At 40.2% G+C, this 22,245-nt stretch overlaps 1 protein-coding gene across 12 annotated transcripts in view; it reads right to left on the reverse strand.

Moving 5' to 3' along the window:
- Nucleotides 1–363: 363 nt before the first annotated feature.
- Fn1 (fibronectin 1) overlaps nucleotides 364–22,245 on the reverse strand; it is a 71,562-nt gene continuing 49,680 nt past the window's right edge. For 2 of the 12 annotated variants that reach the window (XM_017796258.2, XM_008825670.3), the window contains 18 exons: nucleotides 21,665–21,781; nucleotides 20,888–21,052; nucleotides 19,919–20,074; nucleotides 19,008–19,121; nucleotides 17,918–18,187; nucleotides 16,534–16,721; nucleotides 15,625–15,712; nucleotides 14,607–14,783; nucleotides 13,471–13,560; nucleotides 13,090–13,269; nucleotides 11,970–12,059; nucleotides 10,656–10,762; nucleotides 9,612–9,750; nucleotides 7,127–7,291; nucleotides 4,546–4,671; nucleotides 3,962–4,068; nucleotides 1,803–1,913; nucleotides 364–1,129 (listed from right to left, as the gene is read on the reverse strand). In XM_017796258.2, coding sequence (XP_017651747.1) covers nucleotides 1,058–1,129; nucleotides 1,803–1,913; nucleotides 3,962–4,068; nucleotides 4,546–4,671; nucleotides 7,127–7,291; nucleotides 9,612–9,750; nucleotides 10,656–10,762; nucleotides 11,970–12,059; nucleotides 13,090–13,269; nucleotides 13,471–13,560; nucleotides 14,607–14,783; nucleotides 15,625–15,712; nucleotides 16,534–16,721; nucleotides 17,918–18,187; nucleotides 19,008–19,121; nucleotides 19,919–20,074; nucleotides 20,888–21,052; nucleotides 21,665–21,781 — 2,462 coding nt within the window. In that variant the 3' untranslated portion in view covers nucleotides 364–1,057. Of the gene's footprint in view, nucleotides 1,130–1,802; nucleotides 1,914–3,961; nucleotides 4,069–4,545; nucleotides 4,672–7,126; nucleotides 7,292–9,611; nucleotides 9,751–10,655; nucleotides 11,123–11,969; nucleotides 12,060–13,089; nucleotides 13,270–13,470; nucleotides 13,561–14,606; nucleotides 14,784–15,624; nucleotides 15,713–16,533; nucleotides 16,722–17,917; nucleotides 18,188–19,007; nucleotides 19,122–19,918; nucleotides 20,075–20,887; nucleotides 21,053–21,664; nucleotides 21,782–22,245 lie in introns of all 12 variants that reach the window. The other 10 variants (XM_017796256.2, XM_008825668.3, XM_008825671.3 and 7 more) reach the window with 5 other exon arrangements.

The following is a 22,245-nucleotide window of genomic DNA, read 5'->3' on the forward strand; positions in this document are numbered from 1 at the left end:
CAATTGAAAAGGGAAAGAAGGGAGGGAAAGCACACAGTGCTTAGAGGAGAACAAGGGAAATTGTTTCATTTCGGTTCCACTTTAAAGCACTAGCTAGCAAGTTTAATATGTATTTGGCTCCACTTGAATCTGTTAAGGCAGAAATCATAACGCTTTCTCCACTACTGAAGATGTGAAATGACAAAAATGAATCTGGGTATTTGTAGGGACAGGCAGAAATTTTCATATAGAAGTCACTCAATAACTAGAAAGTCTAGCACATTACAGATTTTCAAATGTTTGCTGGACTGAAAAGAAAAAGATTATATAAGTATTATTATTTCCTCTCCAAATACCCTACTGTTAAAAAAGAGAACATTCAAGTTGTGGAATGTAAATCTTTTATTAAAACAGTTGTTTTCCACAGTAGTAAAGCTTTGGCATGTACAGTATAAAAAATAATCACCAACCATAATTATACTGAATTCCTCTTATCCACTGCATCTAAGTGTCTTCAATACAATTTTTTTCCATATAAAAATACTGGGAAAAACTGATAAATAATAGGTAAGAGAAAGATATTTCTAGGCAATTATTAGAATTGTTTGGACAAAGTAAGCATGTGAGGACTACACACCACAGCCCCAGGGCATGCCTTTCTTATGGTGTTGCAGCCAGACACTTAAATGAAAGCACAAGTGTTTGGGTCACTTTTTCACTTGAGATTTTACGTAATATTATTCAATACATTTTGCATTTTGGTTGACTACCTATGCTTCCCTATTGATCCCAAACCAAATTACAACAAGAATCTCTGATTCTTTTAACAATACTGAGCGGTATTGAATATTCTGAAGTAGATCAAGGCAACAAACTGCTGTCATTTAGGAGAAAAGTCTCCAAACGTCTCCCAGGGTGATGTCTGGAGAAGCTGTGAGTTGAGCTGAAGCTGGAGAAGCAGACTCCAGAGCAGAAGGCTTAGGGAAGAAATGAGCACTCAAAGATGGGGTCTGCTAACATCACTCCGGTGTGGAGCAACGGTGGCAGAGAGTCGTGCTTGTTCCTTTGGCTGCAAATACTACTCTCTGGAATCTTCTCTGTCAGCCTGCACATCTAAAGGCATGAAGCACTCAATTGGGCAGTTAACATTCTGTTAAAATGGAAGAAGAAAAACATTAGTAGCAAATACTCTAAAGAGTAATAGTAGGGAGGGGAGATGCATCAAGTAGGGAGGGGCAACGCATCACACTGACTTATAGGAAGGATACTACCTGGTTTCAAAAACCTGGCAATATATTGAGCAATAGGAGAGATGTTCAGGAGTTTAGTAAGTTCTCACTAAAGTTACAATTCTGCTCTAGATACAGCATTCTATATAAGCCATTTCTAAGACTTCATGTATGTGTGTTTGTATGGGTACATGTTATATGTATAGGAGGCCAGAAGTTAACCCCTGGGTGTCATTCCTCAGATGCTGTCCACCCTGTTTTCTGAGGCAGGATCTTTATGGACCTGGAGTTCATGATTAGGCTAAACTGGCTAGATAGCCCTGGGGACCCACTTGTTTCTGCCTTCCCAGTGCCAGGATTACAAGGGATTAAAAATGTACAACACAGCACCCAGCTGTTTTACATAGCTTCTGGGAATTGAACTCGGGTTCTCATGCTTGTGTGCAAGCACTTTCCTAAGCTAGCTCCCTAGCCATAAGACTTTTTTCAAATAAAAAGTATTTGAAAGAGGAAAAGTGACTACAGACAGAGACTATCTACTGTGTACCCGATTGCCTTCGGGGAGACATTCACTTGGGGTGTGCAAGCACTTACTGTGTTCGTTCTCTGGTGGTATCTCTGTGTATACTGGTTGTAGGAGTGGCCAGTGGTGCCTTCTGGACTGGGTTCAGCCCCAGGTCTGCGGCAGTTGTCACAGCGCCAGCCCTGAGAGGAGAGGCACGAAGTCAGATGGGGTTTATGATAACCAGAGGACATTGGAATTTAGTGCTTAAGTTAAAGAAGAATTTCAGCTCTTATGCATTGGCAAAATGTAAGCAGTTTATCACTCAGGAAGCTGATGGTGCTCTCACGCATTTAGAACTCTTAGAATATATTTTGGCTTATCACTGTATCTTATTCTTACTTGATGTGTCTACATGTTTTCCTTTCTCCTGAAATTCTCTTGCTTCTCTTCCTATGCAAACTCCACTCATTCCAATCCCAGCTTTCTCAACAGGCTTTCTGCTCTAGGTGGAGGAATTTTCATAGACCCCTAGAGCCTCCAACAGTGACTTAAGATCAGGTAGACAAACTCAAACAGACCCACAGGAGAAGAGAGACTTGCTTGAAAGGAGCAAGTAGGCACACATAGACCTCAGGTGGAGCTAGGCCGCCACACTGAAGTGGGTGACTGGCCACATTCTCTTTCTACCCACTTCTAAGCTTCCTTAGCTCAACGCTGTAGACTTTTCTTTGGCCAGAGATGGGATTGGAGATGGGAAGACAACACAATGGGCCTATGGAGCTTCTCCCTGAGACTTATGCTGGAAAAGGATTCTCTTACTGTTCTTGAGCTGGGAGGAGGGAAAACAAGTTAATAGAGGTGGGCAGTGCCACCATTAGCAGAAAGGCTAGTGGAAAAGAAAGCAATGCAAGGAAAGACTGAAGAGAGGCTCGGACTCTGGCTTCCACTGCCAGAGCAGCCCCTGAAGCTGGGATGGGGAGACTTTTTCAGTTAGGTAACTATTGTTCGATTAACTTAAATGTGACTTTCCTTTTACAATTCAAAAAAATTAAAAGTTACTACAACTACTTTCTTATATACTTATTTAACATAAGTATCAAAGAGATGATGAAGGGAAGCCAAAGTCTGCTTCCCAATAAAGTCACTCTCCATCACCCACTTCAGCCAGGATGACTGAGTTCGAGTGGGTAGAGAGCATGCTCCTCATGGATCAGAACTGGGGGAGCTGTAAAAGAGGGAGATCTTTTTCTTAGCACATGTGTAGAGGTCAGAGGGCAACTTGCAGGAGTTGGTTCTCTCCTCCCACCATGTTGGTGTCAGGGATCAAATTCAGATTTAGGTCATCAGGCTTGGCAGCAAGCACCATCTCCCACAAAGCCATCTTGTTGGGCTGAGGAGGTCACAGCTTTATCAAAAATGAAGAACCGCCATGCTTATTGCTTTTGAATTCTGAGTTGTTTCATTTCAAAATTTCAATTATTAGAAGAAGGCTTAGCAATTTTTGTTATATTGAAGGAGGACACTTTGAAACAGCAGAAGAGAACCGCCCTCAGCCCTCCATAATCCTCTACCTCCTCAAATCTTATTACCAAAAGATCCCAGGGAGAGGGTCACCTCACTGGAGCCCATCTGAGCCAGCTCCCTCCTAGCCCAAGGGGTATGCTCACTGTCTCTACTTCTTTCCCTCCCCCAAGCCAATCTCACCCCAGGCTAAAAGTTTATGTTCTACTACTGTCCATGAAACATTATTGTTGATTCCAGTCCATCCTGAACTATATTCATCAGACTCTCATGCAATTATTGACTTGGCAGTGTATGCTAATCTAATGTCTACAAGTATGTCATTCAGATCCAGGGCCACTTCTCATTCCTTCTGTTTGTTGGGTATCACTTAGCACAGCATTAAAGTGATAAGAAAAGATCTGTTTGGATTGAGTGAAGGCTCAAAGAAGTGGCATTTTCTTAGGTCTAAGGTATTATTAAAAATATTTAACAATGCCACATTGACACTTACACATCACTATGACACTGGAGGCTTAGTGCTGTACAGCCATGACAGTTACAGTTCAGGTGCAGAAAAATAGGGCAGCCTGAAAATCTTAGTCCTGGGAGGGAGACTACCGGGAGAGGTACTCCAGTCTTAAGGATTCTTCCTAAGAGGCCCGGCACACCTTTGCACATAGCACGTCCATGCAGGAAACTCCATTTATTTTCTACACTACACGGACCACAATATGCCCAGTCTTACCCGCTGGCCTCCAAAACATGTGCAGGAACAAATGGCACCAAGATACTCCTTCTGCCACTGTTCTCCTACATGGTAGGTCTTCCCATCGTCGTAACACGTTGCCTCGTCTACATGTGGGCACAAATCAGAAGCACTTAGGAGACCAGAACAATAATGCAGACTCAGCTTGACTCAGCTGTCCTAGACTCATATCAACACAGCTCAAAGCACATAAATTTAGGTGAGTCATGAAGAGGCCCTGCTGTGCAGTTCTCAAGGCAGCAGTTCCACGACCTTGGTCTAATGGGTTCAATGGCAAGATGGAAGTCATATTTTAAAAGTTGAATCTACAGACCAATAGAGCTTACTTATGACACCTCACTGCAGATAGTGGTCAAAATACTCAAGTTATCAAAGTGTTGAAGTACTTCACCGTAACATTCAATCCTGACTCATTTTTGAAGCATCTTGCCACTTTTCCAGATCAAAAGATTAACCAACCCACTGTTCACCCCTCAAGTCTCCAATCCGTCCTGTGCATGAGGGCTCTGGCTCAGTTAGGGATGTGGGAGCATTTAGCACTAGAAATGATCGAGATGACATACGGGGATCACACTTGAATTCTCCTTTTCCATTCCCAAGACACGTGCAGCTCATCCTCTGGCCGTTCTCCCCCTGACGATCCCACTTCTCTCCAATCTTGTAGTTGACACCATTGTCATGGCACCATTCTGTAGGGTGGGGACACCATAGGGAAAGAGTTACTTGTGTTCTGACTCACATGACAGACATGGCACTGGGACATGTCCCAAACCCGGGTAGCATGGCAGTCAAAGATCAGGATCCTTAGGATGAACCAATTATTTGGTTGCATTTTAAAATGATATTCCTACTGTTTTGATATTTCCTGGGTCCATTTTAAGACTCACAAAATCATTTCATGGGATTAGTAACTTATTTGAATCTTCATTATTAATGTTTAAAATGATGAAAAACTAAAATAATATTGAAGTGGTCATTTAAGAATCAAATAGGGGCTGGAGACAGCTCAGTGGTTAAGAGCACTGGCTCTCCTTGCAGAGGGCTGGAGTTTAGTTTCCCAAACCCACATGGCAGCTAACAACTGTCTGTAACTCCAGTTCTAGGGGATCTGTCAGTTTCCCAAACCCACATGGCAGCTAACTGTCTGTAACTCCAGTTCTAGGGGATCTGATGCCCTCTTCTGGCCACCACGGGCATTGCATGTACACAGTCCACTTATATGCCAACAAAACACTCATGCACATAAAATTAAATACAATATTTAAAAAAAAACCGAATCAAATATTTTTGAATTTTCAGAGTCCTAGATAGAAAGTCATTTAGTTAAACATTAAAGAGCATCTGGAGTGTACCTGCTACCACCTGCTTCATATAAATGTAGAAAGTAAAAGACACAGATGTATCAACAAACAATAACAAGCTATGAATTAGGCTTCTATGAACAGAGGATGAGTTCTAAAAGTATGTAGCCATCACAAGTTGCCTTTAATACCAAATATAAAAGATGGCCTTTTACTCTATAAGATTTATACTAAACAGAATACCCTTAAGGAGCTAATGCAATGCATTACTTCTACCTTATCAACAATTCAGCCTTCCTTAAACAATAAGTCAAAGTATTAGAGAGTTAGGACATTTCAGCACAGAGTGTCAGTTGAGCTAAAGGCTCACATAAACATATGCTATGCCTCCCCCAATGGCAATTAAGTACTCATACATTAAAATATGCAAACTTCAAAGTAGTTCAGTTTCAGAAGTAAAAAACAAACAAACAAAAAAACACCCAACCGATGACAAATGTTCTCCCTCCTGAGTCCAACACAGCATATGACCCCCCCCCCATGCTTCATTCAAGCAGAGACGTCTATATGAATATACTTCATGGCTTTAAATTTTCAGTCTGGATTAAACAATTTCATGTATTCAAATGAAGTAAAATGTTTTGGATAAAGGTTTAGAAATCTGTTAAATGTCTACCATAGGTTATGATCTCTTTTGTTGTCTATAGGTTGTTTTTAAGAAATAAAAATACCACATAAAAACAAAGCACCAATAATGATTACATCTCCAAAAATGAAAAATAAATGAAAGATTATACATTCCAATACTAAATCGCAAGACACAGATAATTCCTAAGATTACTTTCACTAATAATTTGAAAAATTAAAAATCTCTTTAAAATTTAAAACATCAAATATCTTTCAATAAAAGCTGATTTTGTGGGGCTGAGTGTGGTGGCCCATTCCTTTAATCCCAGCACTTGGGAGGCAGAGGAAGGAGGATCTCTGTGAGTTCAAGGCCAGCCTGGTCTACATAGCAAGTTCCAGGTTAGCTAAGGCTACAGGGAGAGGCTGTCTCAGAAAAGACCAAAGGGTGGGGGAGCTGATTTTTAAAACTATCAAATCTATTTAGTTATTTATTGTGTGTCTGTAGGTACGAATGTGCCATGGTGCACACTAGGAGGTCAGAGGACAACTTGTAGGAGTGGTTTCTCTCCTTTTGCCATGTAGGGCTCAGGGATTGGTCACCACGCTTAGCTACAAGTGCCTTTACCTCCTGAGCTGTCTTGCTCGCTCCAAACTTTATTCTTAAATATTAACAAATACATTAATTATATTTTCCTTTCTATTAGCAATGGTCAGGATATCTGAGTGGTTGTGGGGGTGTATTTGTGCGATTTGTGATTAGTGATGCATGTGTGCAATGTGTTTACTATGATACATATATGTTTGTGTTGAAAAAGGTGGTGTTTGTCACTATAAATGCTCACCTCTGACCTCACTCAACACTAAAGGTTGAAAGGGATTTGGGGTTTCTGTTTGTCTCTTCTCAGTCAAACCAAACTCCAATGAGTTTTTAACTTTGTTGATTTATATCTAAAAATTTCAAAAATTATACATTACAAACATTTTAACAGATAGTTGAATTAGCATTCGATTGCAATGAAGCAGTTATTGACAAGTAAAATTTCCCATCATTTTTCCATGATGCAAAATGTTACTTTGAGTCAAACAGTATCCTCTTGTTTGCATCATGTTTGGAAGAGCCCATGTCTACCAAACATGCTTCCTCGGCAGACTAGTGCAAATGCATGAGACTGAAAGAGATGGAGGAACAGGTGGATGGACAAAGCAAGCTACTCACTAGATGAATCGCATCTGAAATGACCACTGCCAAAGCCCAAGCACTGGCATGTGAGTTTAAAGCCAGATTCAGACAATCGCTCCCATTCCTCTCCAATGGCATAATGGGAAACTGTGTAGGGGTCAAAGCAGGAGTCTTCTGTAGGTTGGTTCAGGCCTTCATTGACTATGGAGAAAAAGAGGAGAAAACACAAAGACACCTTATTTGTGGTTTTGGACCATGAGAAGAACCACAAGGGCTGTGCACAATGACTTGATCCAGTAGCACTAAGAAGAATTCATCTGCCCTTGCAGCCCATCAGACACTCCCTAGCAAAGCTTTGATGGAGTCAGTGGGCATTTGTCATGACATGGTAATAAGATGCCCATCTTTCCTTTCTGTCTTTCAAAACACCATATTTTCTGGTAAATCTACTTTATAGAACATGTCACAAATCTTCAGGCAATTTAAGTTGGCTAAGGACTTGGGTAGTGATGCTTCTCCAAGGTACCTGAGTATCTAATTATTTCACATCTCCCTGCCTCTCTTTCCTCTTATCTACCTCCTTGAGATCTTGGAGGTTACATGAAATCAAGAATTCAAGGTATCAGCCCTCTAACAGTAGAAAGTGCTCACTAAATTAAGAATTATTGTGAGACACTATTATTTGCTTATAATACAAAAGTCTTAGCACTTTTATATACTATTATAATGCAGTCTTCACTTTTATTACAGCATGTTTTGCATAACAGTATAGAAAACCTGGATTTTTGCACAGTTATTAATGACTAAACTGCTTTATCAATAAAGTTGACTTTCTTATATAAGAGGAAGCAGTTATGGTACAGATAACTTGGGAATAAGTAAAAGTTCCAATGTGTTCCCTAAGATCTTGTCTCTTTATGTTTTAGAAAAATACTTTTAAAATAATCTGCATTAAGTAAAGCACACCTCAAGCTATTCTTTAAAAGTTGAATAAGTTGACTTACTGTGACTTTAAATCCACCTGTGGAAAGGATATTTCTTCTTTCTTTCTTTCTTTTTTTTTTTTTTTTTTTTTTGAGGCAGTGTCTCCCTGTAACCATAGCTGGCCTGAAACTAGCTATGTAGACCAAGCTGGCCTCAATCTCAGAGAGATCTGCCTGCCTTTGCCTCCCAAGTGCTGGGATTAAAGGCCTTTGCTACCACACCTGGCTGGGTATTTTTTTAAACAGTGCAAAAACCCAAAGCTTAAATGCAATAGATATTTGAAGCACCCAGTGTTTCAAAAGTCTTCACCTGGAGGAACTAAAAAGTGTGAAATGTTCCAAAGCCAAGAAAGCCTGGCTGGAAAGGATACCAGTGACAGAACAAAAAGAAAGGAAAGTAGAGGCACCGAGCCTCTGAAGGGGATTTCACTATGTAAGAGAGACCCAGGAGCTAAAATTCTGCTCTAACATAATGAAGGTAGAATCTTTTTTTAAAAAATGTGGGGCCTGGGCTACAAAGTAAGTTCTAGTTCAACATGAGCTACATAACAAGATCCTGTCTGAAACCTTTCCTAAGGAAAAAAAAAAGGAAGAAAACCACAAAAATCCTTATACTCCTAAAAATTCCTTTTATGAGGCATTTTACTAGTGAAAACCTGAAAGGCAGAATCTAAGTATTATTGTGTACAATACAACAAATACAAAATAATCTGCCCACTTCTGCCTCTCCAAACACTCAACTGCTTCATTCACAGAAATGGACATGTGTGAAATAGCAGTCTTCTATCAGATGAAGAGGAGGCTGAATGGGTCCTAATGAAAAGTCCTGCCACAGGGAGAAGTGCGATTTATCGTTCTTTACAATGTGGGGAAAGCCAGGATTCAGGTTCAGCTATTCCCGGTCTCATGTTCCTTGGTGAATCTTCAGCTCCTGCCACATGGCACACAAAAAGCCACATGGCATACTATTGGTTTCAAAGGATTATCAGAGGATTCAATGCTAATGTGTCCTTTAAGATTCTGCATGTATATAACAAAATATTTATACTAAGGTATATTAATAAGTATATGAAAATTGGAAGAGGGAACTCTTTGGAAAGATGCTATTTTGGTAGCATCTGACATTAGGAATAAAACTCAGCCACCCCTAATATCTGCAAAGGAAGACTTTTCTTTATAGGTATTCTGTTTGGGTAAGAAACACTTAAAAGGGCCACACAGTATGGGGAGAGAGAGGAAATAGGAAAAGGTATCAGAAAACCACTATGTACATCAAAATTCAGACCCTCACTAGGAAGGACTCAGGTGTTTAAAAGTCCCTTCCAGGCCTGTCATACTGTCACTGAAGTTCTGGCAAGTCTGTGTTGGTGAGATTCCTGGGATACTTACTATAAGGGAAAATAGTAGAATTTGCTTCAGGCTTACCTGTAGCCTTACTTTCCTAAGTTTGAAGACAACATGGAAGAACAACAGACATAGCCTTCTCTGGGGCAGTCCAGCAAGAAGCATGCCCTTGAACCAAAGAGCAGTGTACCTACCTGAGTTCCCCACAGTGACAACTTCCTCCTGAACTTTGTGCCTCTTCTGGTTTTTCAGTGCCTCCACTATGATGTTATAGGTGGCCCCCCTTGTAAGGCCAGTCAGAGTGGCACTGGTGGAAGTTCCAGGAACTTGGAACTGTACACACAAAGTAGGGAGAAAGCATTATAGTGAGGAACAAGCCTGGGTTCACTCACAGTTATAAGCAACTACCCCTGTTTAAACAGAGCAAAGGGAGACAAAGGAAGGATAGAGGATTTTCAACTAGCCAAGGAGAGATATCAAATGAGTGTCAGGAGCCATCATTGCTGCCAGAATTTTCTACTTGGGTATTCCATAATTACTAGGAGCCTTCAGCAATACCAGCCTCCTTGGTATCCTGTGGCAGTCGGGGATCTATACAGGCTCACTGGAACCCATTCTCATACTTCCTTCACAGAACACATGGATGCCATGGGAGATAAGTGCATGCCATGCAAGATGCCATCAGACCAGAACCCTGTGTCCTTAAAAGATTAGCATGTCCCCAGATTCATGTTTCTACGCTCATAAAGTACAGTACAATCAGTTTTTAAATTTCTGCCACTTTCTAAAAATAACACACTAAAAATTGATTAGCACCTGAGGAACAAATTAAAGCATAGCGTTTGGGAAAATCAATCACTTCTAACAGCTGAAATGCACGGCTTCACCTAAACTTCCTAGACAAGAGTGTGGATAACACAACTCTTCAAGGACAAATGCTGAGGAAGGCTTTTTAGACTTCCTCCCAAAACGAACATTCAGGTAGACTATTTTTCCCTTCTTTTCTAAGATCATCTTTTTATCCATCTCACTAAGTAGCCTCCGGTGTGTGACAGTAATTAAAATTATTTCATCCTCTCTATGGAATAAAAGCTAAGGACACTCTCTGGTTTATTCTCCAGTGTAGAGCTATATGGATAAACAATCAAAAAACCACCAGAGTTTAAATGTAAATGTGCCATCATTCTGGACTCCCTTTCTGGGCTGCATAGTCACAAATAAAGAGAAACAGTAGTTACCTGCAAGGGAGCTTCATCGACACCCACAGGATGACATGAAATGATGTACTCAGAACTCTCCTGGAATGGCGTCCAAGAGATGGTTGTCTGAGAGAGAGCTTCTTGTCCTGTAGAGGCATTTGGATTGAGCCCCAGAACATGAGGGTAGAGGTGGTGGTCTACGTCCCCCCTGGGGACATGACCGATTTGGATCTCCTCATTTACATTCGGCAGGTAAGGCCTTGGCCTATGCCTTACAGGGGTCGCCGCAGTGGGTGGTGTGGTCCGCCTAAAACCATGTTCCTCAAAGATCATTTGTTGCCCAAGACTGGGCTGCTGGTGGGATGTGCCGGGTAGCTGAATACCATTTCCAGTGTCATACCCAGGGTTGGTGATGAAGGGGGTCTTTTGAACTGTGGAGGGAACATCCAAGATCTCTGGTCCGTGAAGATTGGGGTGTGGAAGGGTTACCAGTTGGGGAAGCTCGTCTAGCCAAGAGAGTTTAGAGCCAAAAAAGCAAAGCGCATTAAGCTCCAAGAAGAACAGCAACAATCATTATCAATTCAAGCAACAACTGTGTATCAGCCTGATCAAAGACCCCATGAAACCAGCAGTCCTCAGATCACAAAACACTTTCTAGAAAGAAATCTTGATTTTCCTCAAAGATTTATTTCTTTATAGTTTAGACAGAAAAAAAGTGTTAGTATGAATTTATCATACAGACAAAGCTTTGAACCGCTAAGCCCCATCGAAGCTAAGCTGCCTTTGCTCAAATTAAACTTGGAATTGAAATACGCAGTGCTTTTCCCCTCCTTTTTCTCTTTTAAATATGAGAAGCAAGCTGCAGGATCATCATCAGAGTCTGAAGCATGGGGTTTGGCTTAACAGCATTTCATGGTTTGAAATGGTAAAAATAGAGAAGAACACAAACACATGTAAGTTTTGTTATTACCACGTGGATAGCATTGTCTTCAAATTACACTTATACTAGATGACAAAGTACTCTGTTATTTGGTTCCAAGTTTCAGAAACCAAATAATCAACCAATACAAATAGGAGTTTCACTCCCTCCATTGAAAAAATAAAGTTTTAAAACAATACTCAAAGTATCTGGTTTGAAGTTCTGAAAGAAAAATGGGCTTTATATGGACTGGCTGTGGAAAAGAAATAGATAAATCAGGACCCTGCAGAGCATGGTAGGTGATTCTTGTCAAAAACGATATATGTTATACTGTTAGAAAGGCATCGAAACAGAGACCAACACATTGCAAAACTGACCATCTGTTATGAAACATGGCTTAACCTCTTCCTTGATACCCAGAAAGCGCTCTTTACCTGTCTTTTTCCTCCCAATCAGAGGCTCGCTCTTCTGATTGTTCTTCAGGGCAATGACGTAGATGGTGTACTCGGTTCCGGGCTCTAGACCTGATGGAGAACAGTCATTTCATTACATTGGTGGGCTCAGTCATTTTCCCAGAAGAGGCGATTGGGGAGCAAGCACTCCTTTTTAGCTGTCTGTGGCCTCTTAAAAGGTAAAATCAATTTTTCTTTCTATCAACACTCAAAGATTTTGCATATGAAGACCACCCAGCCATTTAATCATCTTCCAGTCACTTCTGACACTTAAATAAGCAGTTTCATGCTAATTTGCCTGGGGTATTTTTATAGCCTATGGAGAATCTGTCAGCACTGTAAACCACCAATGGAATGTACATTTGGGGACGATCACTGCAGATGTCACACACGAATCTATTTAGACCTAATAACCAGGTGGCCTTCAATACAGCACAAATATTTAGAGGAAAGATTTGTGGCCCCTATGAGACGTATCCAGCTTAAGTCTTCCCACATCAGATTCTATTTTTCTGCCCCCTCCCACTCCCCAATGCAACAAAAATCAGTGTTTCTTAATATTTATATTGTGGCGATTTTAGCATCAAGATGGTATTACACGTGCACATTTATCTTTTTGACAGAAGTAATACTGGCAGTCTATAATCTTTCCCATAAAGGTGGACAATTCTTTTCTCCATTCCAGGCATTCCCTCCAGTAGAGGTGGTTGGGGTGGCTGTCCCACCAGACCTAATTTGTGGAAATGGATAGTGGGGCCAATGGTAGTCAGTGCTCTGACAAGTTTCAGAAGATCACCAGACTATAGGGAGTTGAAGATGATGAGATCATGGTTATCTAGTTTGCTTTGAAAGTATCTTCTCCCAGAAATTGACAGTTTAATTCACAATGAACAACAACAGATCTGGCTGTGCCATGTGACAGCGCTGAAATTGCATGCTCATGAATGCCTACGTTTGGAGAACACTGCTGTTCCTAAAAAGAATGCCTTCTAAAGTACTGGGCATCTCATTCTCATTATGTAGCATCAAAGACACAATTGGAGAGGGTTAGGATTTTGAATATATGGGATTAAAGGGGAAAATCACAGCATAGATGCAATACCAGTAATGGTGGCCTCAGTGACACCAGGACGCGGCCGAGGAACCACTTCTCTGGGAGGGGACCCAGGTTTCTCATATTTGATAATGTAGCCAGTAATCCTGGCACGGGGTGCCTGCCATGATACTAGTAAGGAGTTGGGTGTGGTGGTCAGGAACCTCAGGTTGGATGGTGCATCAATGGCTGAAAGAAAACAAAATAAAGTCTGAGAAAATGAATGATCATGAAAATATCTCTCACATTTGCCTATGGCTTTCTACACAGAGTTGGATAACCTGAGAATTCTGGGCGCTAATATGGAAATTTCAGCTTTCCACTTGTTAAGTTTACTCAACTGATTATATGACGCATCAGTGACATTTCCTTAGTAGAAAGTATAGTTACCAGTGGAAGCGTCGATGACCACAGGGGAGCTCCGGGCATTGTCATTCAGAGTATACAGGTGGATCTTGTAGTCAGTGCCTGGTTGTAAACCTGGGATTTGAAAAGACATGTTTTTTATTTATTCTTATTTTACTAAGAGAGTTCTTAAGCTTGCCTGCAGTTTCCTTGATTCCTACATCATCCTGTATTTTTGTAGGCTACAGAAGTGATCTGCATGGGAACAGTAAAGTAGAGCATGGTGTAAACATTAACTGATAAAGTATCTCCAAAGCAAGTCACAAGCAGATGAAGACTGAAGGAATTGAAATGCTGCTTTAAAAGTCATATTCTTGGAGAATGAGGGGTAGTCATCCACTGAGTGGGCTTTCTCCTTAAATAAGCAGGTAGACACTGTTGGTACCTGGGGTCACAATTTGAATACTCAAAAAGACCTGACACATTTCCTGATTACAACTTTGATCTTTATTACATAGTACTGTTTGTAATTATAAATTTCTTTATCTTATTTCTCAATCCATGTTAATGCTATGAACTATATACAACTGTATTGTGTCTTTTGGTTTTAAGCATTATTTACTTTTTTTTCTTTAAGACATGATTTTACTATGCAGCCCAGGCTGAGTTTGATCATGATCAAACTCATGATCCTCCTGCCTCAGCCTCTCAAGTGCTGTGACTACAGGTGTGTGTATGGGGGCAGGGGGGCTGGAGAGATGGCTCAGTGGTAAAGAGCACTGGCTGTTCTTCCAGAGGCATCAGGTTCAGTTTCCAGAACCCACGTGGCGGCTAACAACCATCCAAAACTCCGATTCCAGGGGATCTGACACCCTCTTCTGACCTCTATGGGCATTGCATGACACAGGTGCACTTAAATACATGCAGGCAATATACTCATACACATAAAATAACAAAATATTTTAAAATAAAAACAATACAAGGCATTTGATGACAAAACAAAGTTGGTGAATGAAACTTAAGCTATTTCTCTGACAAAAATTAAGCCAAATTTTTCAAAAGATTATGGAATGACAATAACTTTTCAAACTGTGTTACCATAAAACATGGTAGTCATGGAATAACTAATAAGCAGTTTACACTGTAGGTGTACACACAATTTGACTGCTGAGTTCCCTAACCTGTAATGGTGTAGCTTCTGACATCTGGGCTGATGGTTCTCTGCACCGGGGTCTGACCGTTGGCTGGGATGGCATCTATTTGGAAGCCAGTGATAGTCTCAGTCTTTGTTCGCCAGCTAATGGTGATGGTGGTCTCCGTAGCATCTGTCACACGGGCTCGTCTTGGAGGGCTGACATCTGCACGGAGTCACAGCTAGAAATCAGTGCCTGCTCACACATGTAAGGCTTTGATATTTTAAAACATTTCCTTATCACACATCAAATACATTCACTTCAGAAAACACTGACTAGTAGCATGTAGGTTATCTCCTTTGACATTCAGAAAGAAAGGTCAACAGTATTTAGGAAATATGAATATTCACTTCTTATGTCTTTGCTTTGAAGAAATGAAAAGCTTTGTAAATCCTACTGGTGGCTCCCAGAGCTGACTTTATGTGTCTACAAATACTTCAATAAGTGTTAGAATGATTAATTTACCGTAATGTAAAAATGTGTGGTAGGAATTATAACAAGCATAGCCAGATAGCAATAATATGCATAGCTGGTATTATTACTGATATTCTGTCATTTTTATAAGGCTTCACATCTTTTCTCTCAACAGAAAAGATCCCTATTTTATCCATTTTATAGATGATGAAACTGACACTTTATATGACTGCTAGACAAGCACATACCCAGTTATTAGTAAAGCATGAGAACTACCACACAGAGCTAATTTGGCCCCACATTTCCTAATGGAGAAGTAGAGTTCATCCTCCTTCAACTCAACTCTATGAAGACAAATTCAGAGTGTAAACTAGCTATTGGTCTTAACTCATCAGCACTAACATTATGAAATGATTCCATTTGTTGAAGTAGAGGATTTTCTGGAGGGCATAAAGATGGATTATGAAAAAGATAAGTGATCAGATCAGTTTCCAAATAGAAACTGATTCCACTGTTAAATTGGCAGTCTAAGAAATCATTTATCAATTGAATTTTGGTTATACCAAAGGTTTGTCAATACTAAAACACTTACTCTCTAGAGTGGTGACGACTCCCTGAGCTGGTCTGCTTGTCAATGTGTCCTTGAGAGCATAGACACTCACTTCGTACTTGGTGGCCACCTAGAAATGAAGGCATGGTAATCATTTGCAATGCCATCACATAAAGCCCGGCGAGTTCTATTAACGTCTTAGAGCAATGTGGTGGCTGCACAGGAAATCATACTTAGCCTAGCAAAGCCCACAGCACTGCGAATTGCTAGTACTTCACCCCTATCTACAGATAACTGACATCAGATTTCAATGAAATGATTTTTAGAATATTCTCGTGGGTTAAGCTCAAGTAAGCCATAAATTACATATTTATGATAAACTGGCAAAAAGAAATTTAAGGAAAAGTCACTCTTAGGCTGCCTCCCCCACGATCTAACAGGCATAAATAAATTTTTCCGATCACAGAGAAGAAATGTTCGAGTCTGCCTCTGAGCCCTCTTCTTGTAGCTTCCCTTGGAATTGGTCTTATGTTAAGATATACATAAATCTCACAGGATTCTGACTGGTTTTCTGCATGCATGTCCAGGTATGTTTTTAAATGTTTTAATGAAGCTGGTATCAAATTAGGTTGGTACGACACCGCTTATAAAATGTTCAGCCTATGGATATATAAATTGCCCCTTAGATACATACAATCATTTCAAAATAAGCAGAAGACATCTCTCAAAGAACTACACAAAACCCAAAGCTATTTATACCATTCTGTTCCAGTAGTCATCTGGAAAAGCCTAGATCAACATAAAAGAATTCTATTGTTATAAATTTATAATACAATTATTTGGTAGAAGGGAAAGAACACTGGATTTATTATGAGATGACATTTTCACTACCTGATAAACTATAAGAAATTATCTACTTCCTTATTTCAGTGATGGAAGGTCACTGCTTACCATGAGCCCTGATACAATCACAGTTGAGCTATCTGGAGAAAGGTTGATTTCCTTCATTGGGCCTGTCTTTTCCTTCGGGGTGACCCGCACTCGATATCCAGTGAGCTGAACATTGGGAGCTGTCCACTGGGCACTCAAGCTGGTGGGTGTCACCTGAGTGAACTTCAGGTTGGTTGGAGGAGGAATGGCTGTTGGGATGGTCACTGGTTAGAGGTTATCTTATAGGGAATGGGGAAAGGGAAAATAACGTGAATTTCCAGAAGTAGAATGGCTTATTCTTGTAGCGTCGGGTGGATTCTTTGGCCCAGGGAAAAAAGTAACAAAAAGGAATACAAGAAAATGTTTGCTGAAGAATGTGTTTTATCACCACCAATTTTCAGAATCACTGGAAACACCGGGGTAAATGCCAGAACTCCAAGAGGCTTTGGGTTTTAAAAGGCTTTTTATTCTCCCCTTAAAAAAAAAAAAAAAAAAACCTAAAGAGTTGAATTGCCTTGTTGGTCATTAGGATCGATTTTCTATTTGTATGAAAAAGATGAACAATGGCCTTTTTTCTATATAAATTATCCTCATCTGGAAAAACATTTCACAAAGTAGTCCATCTAAAAGAGAATTCTGTGTTTATTGTCTCTTTTATTTGGACCCCATGGCAGATATCACTGCTAAATTTAAAGTATTCTCTGAGGTGCAGCATGAGAAGAAAATTGGTTCACAACAGAAGCAGAAGAGAAGCAAAGAGCAGTAACACAGACTGTCATCTCTCCAGCTGCCGCTGCCGCTGCAACAGGCCGATAGCATTCCAGCTCTGCTCCAGAAGAGAATCACAGGAGGATAAAGAATTGTGGAAAGCACTTGCCCTAGTAACTCTTTCCTATGTGTCGGAATCAGAATCCTTTAACCAAATTACACACCAGAATGTGATATCTAGCCCGGGAAGAAAGGTCTCATCATGCTGCTATGAAATGCCCTGGTTTGGGGTCTTTTTCAGTGTAAGCTCTAGGATGCTAAACTTTTTCCCTTCATGCATGGTGAGGGTAAACACAGGGGAATATCATTCAGGAAATCCACAATTTTAGTATCATCTTCAAATGTCTTGCTCTACAGTGTGTACATACATACATACATGTGTGTGTGTGTGTGTGCATGTATCAATGTATAAGCTAAGCTACTTCAAATTTCTTTTACTAGACTCAGTTACCTAAATACCACTTAAATTTTATTGTTTGTGACCAATTCTCATTAAAGAGGGTCTTTCCTCATAGAGCATTTGAGGGCATTTTTCTAGACTCCCTTACAGGGAATCAAAAGCCCAATAAAGTATAACGTCAGGAAGGCATAAAGCCATGCTCCCATGAGCACTCGGGTGGTGCAGTTAACGATATACCTGTGGACTGGATTCCAATCAGGGGCTGGCTCTCCATATCATCGTGCAAGGCAACCACACTGACTGTGTACTCAGAACCCGGCCTGAGGCCTTGCAGCTCTGCAGTGTCTTCTTCACCATCAGGTGCAGGGAATAGCTCATGGATTCCATCCTCAGGGCTTGAGTAGGTCACCCTGTACCTGGAAACTTGCCCCTGTGGGCTTTCCCAAGCAATTTTGATGGAATCGACATCCACATCAGTGAATGCCAGTCCTTTAGGGCGATCAATGTCTGTTAGGCAAATTAATGGTAAGAGGTTATGTGAAAAGCAAGTTGTGAAATAAGCAATTTTTATAACATGCAAAGCAGTTTTGCAGATACCATTTTCTTTGATGAATTAAATTCCAATTATTTCACCATTAAAATAGAAAGTTACTTGACATTTGCTTAAATTTTTTGGTTTAGAAAATATTTAATGTCACATGACTTATTAAAACATAGGTGTGCTTGAGTTTGTAGACATCCTGCAAATGTCCCCACAATGGAGATTTATTTATATCAATTTAAAGATATTCTACCAAGATTTGTTTTTGCAATGTGGTGTTAGTCTGTAGACCTGAGTTTTCTATATCTTGGAAGTGGTAAAGATGATTTTCAGTGCTAAGATTTAAGTTGCTCTAATCTTTTTCAAATTCCTCTTTTTCTCTCTCTATTAAGTTTGTATATTAAATCCTGGTCCAGCCACAGACTTCCAAACATAAGAGCTTCATGAGGTACACTTCAATAACTTTACCATCCAGTCATAGAAAAGCAGGTCCTAGAAAAATATTTCATAGATTTGCTAAAGGCAAATAAGATTTTGCTGAGGCCATTTGAGCAAAAGAAATTCAAAGCACAGCAATGATCCATGGCAGCAGTACAACTGATCTTGCTGTAAGCTCGCTACAGGGCACTGAGAAAGAACACTGTCAAGGGCACATCTCAAGCTATGAACTAGCAAACAAGTTGACTTTCCCTGTGTATAATTGTAAGAGGCATCATGCAGGGGGCATATAGATACCCAAGAGTAAAACTTGACTTTGGGAGTGGAAACCAAACATTGGTTACGTACTGGTTACTGCAGTTTGAACGAGGGGTTGGCTCTCTCCGTTTTGATTCTGAGCATAGACACTAACCACATACTCCACTGTGGGCTGCAAACCTTCAATGGTCATTTCTGTTTGATCTGCAAAGGAAGTGAAAAGTAGATGCAGCGTCTATGCACTATAAAGCCATCCAAGCGACTTCTAGAAGAGCTTGATGAAAAGCACATGGTAAACCTAGAATTCCCATTTGCAGAATTATCATGAAAATATGGAGGAGTCAGACATCAATTTCCTTTCGGGAAAACCTGTTCATTCCTAATACAAATTTGACATATTAGAACTGGGGACATAGCTTAGTTGGAATGTTTGCCTACAATGAACATGACCCTGGAGACAATCCCCAGCACCACAGAAAACCAGGTGTGATAGTGCATGCCTAATCTTAGCACTTGAGAGGTACAAACAGGAGGACCAGAAATTCAAGGCCATCCTTGGCTACACAGCGAGTTAAAGGGCAGCACGGACTACACGAGACCCTGTCATAAAACAAAGCAACCAAGAAAACAAATGTTTAGTGTATTGAAGCAAAGTCACACACAAGGATAAGCTTGAGTAATTAATATTACAAGTTATTTTATATAAAAATATCAAACCTACAAGGATCTAAAAAGTCAGTTCATCCTTTAAGCAAAGCCACAAAGGTAGGTCTAAGGATTTAAGATGTCCATATACTACTATATAAAATTGTGCAGACAAAACCCAGAAATCCGTGGGTGTTCAAACTTCAACTATGAAGTGAGATGGTAACTGTTTGGAGGCTTGAATTATGAACGGAACACCATGCCATATGACATGTAGCATATAGGGCCACTCACTTAAAAGGAAAAATTGTGGACTCCTTTTATTCTATTGTATATGACATGCTGGTTATTCTTACCTGGACCTGTAGTTTCAGTTTTTGATGGTCCTACACCATTCTTGGGAGCAGTGGTCACTCTGTAACCTGTAACAGGAGAACTTGAAGGCAGCCACCTGACACTAATGCTGTTGTCCTGAACATCTGTCACTTGCATCTGGGATGGCTTGTCAATTTCTACAAATAAAAGCAAGAAGAAACTTGTAAGTCCCAGTCTTTGAGGACAAAACCCTTGTCTGTAGTTATGTGTATTCAAGTGATCTTTTACCCCTGTTAATTTCTTCCGTTTCTTTGGCCAAGACTAAAGAGTTAGCTTTGGGGAGAGGATGGGCATGTATTCAGACATCATTACAACTATTTTCAACATGATTGTTTCATTCACACACAGCAAACACACACCCCTCAGGTAAGTCTTTGTCTTGGGAGGGGGGCGACTTTTTGAGACAGGGTTTCCCTGTAGCCCCAGCTGGCCTGGAACTCACTGTGAGACCAGGTTGTCCTCAAACTCAAGAGATCCACCTGCTTCTGCTGGATTAAAGACGTGCACCACCACTCCCATCAAGTCTTTGCCTTACCTCATCAACTCATCCATTTATTTTCTACAGGCATTTACTGACTTGACTGCCCTGGAAGTACTGACTGGCAGGTACATGGGATATATCAATTAAGAACACAGGTAAAATGCTTGTTCTTGGGGTCTTCTTTATAGCTTTATCTCAAAACTCTTAGATATAGGTGCTGTTAGCTACAGGCTTTTGTCTTTTTAAGAAGAAAAAATCAGGGCAGAAGGTTTAACCTAGTGATAGAACACTTGTTTAACACATGAGACGTTGTGTTCCATCCCAGCACCATATAAAAAAAAGAAAGAAAGAAAGAAAAATCAGTTTCACAGTAAAGAAAAAACCTCAGGGGAAAAAGAAAAGAAAAGAAAATACCTCAGGAGAACACTGTAAAAATGACTCTGTGTCACCCCAGAAGAGGAGTCTGTACCTGTTCGATAATCAATGGAAACTGGCTTGCTGCTGGCTGGACTATCCCCACGGCCAGTGACAGCATACAAAGTGATGGTGTAATCTACTCCAGGTTTAAGGTTGCTGATGGTAGCTGTGGACTTGCTCCCAGGCACAGTGAACTCCTGGACAGGGCTAGTTCCTCCTGCATGAAAGGGGTTAGTAAAGAACTTGAGGGGTGGGAGTTATATGTATATTATTTATTAATTAACATTGAAAGCAGTATGCAAACCACTGCATATTTCCTTTTTTAAAGAGTGCTATTTTAACACAGCCTGAAAAGCAAAGTATTATTTATGCACAAAGTTTGCCTTGATGAATATATAAAACTCGGGAGAAATTTCAAGCTAGTATCATTTTAACGATCCTGGCTTAAAATGTCACTGAGTTGTAGACTTAGCAGTAAAAGGGGGAAGTGAGTTCTCAATCTAAGATTGAATATATTTGTGTCTTTTAAAAAATGTCAACAGAATATATTTGTTACATATAGAGGAAAAAGGAAAAATAAGAATTACCAATGGTTAATATATTTGTGAATTTTTAGTCTTTTTCCCCAGTTCTGTTTTGCCCCTCTGGTTGTATTTTATAAACACCTTTTACACTTGATTTTACAACCTATTATGACATACATAGTTTCCATGTATTTTTGGAAAAGACAAGGTCCTCTGAATGGGTCTGCCAGCATTTCTTTAATTTTATGTCCACTGCTGGGCTTCCAGGACTCCAGTCAGTGTGAGATAGCAGATAACTAACACACCTGTTTCACCATAAGTGATCCGGTAATACCTCACTGGGAGGCCAGGAGCATCCCAGCTGATCAGCAGGCTGCTGGGGGTGGAGGCAATGACCTCCAGGTCCCTTGGAACATCAGAAACTAGAAAAAACACAGGAAAAATTTCACAATCATAACTTTCAAACAAAGCTTGGAGTCACTCTTTATTTTTCCCTAAATAACTTTTCTTCATATAAAAGTATAAATGCTATAAGAAAAAATTAGCAGAATGAAAAAATGTAAGTAATTTGGAGCTGGGAGGGAGAAAAAACTAAATAATTCCAGGTAAGGGGCTAAGGAGATCAAACTATGATAAAATGATTTTTCAAATTTGTTGAAAGATTTTCATTTTCCTCAACATTTTATTTGGAAAAACACTTATATAACAGAAAGTTATAAAAACTATAGTGAACACCCATGTGCCTTCCTCCCCTCCCTTTCCCCCATTCTCTTCTCAGTCTCCTCTCTCATATTCGCAACTAAGTTACAAACTCTCAAGATGACATTTCTCCCTTAGGTACTTTAGCATCTCTCTCCCAAGAATGTCACCTGCTCTATTGTGTATA

Source organism: Nannospalax galili, unplaced genomic scaffold (genome assembly GCF_000622305.1).
Source record: "Nannospalax galili isolate Female #2095 unplaced genomic scaffold, S.galili_v1.0 scaffold127, whole genome shotgun sequence".
NCBI lineage: Eukaryota > Metazoa > Chordata > Mammalia > Rodentia > Spalacidae > Nannospalax > Nannospalax galili.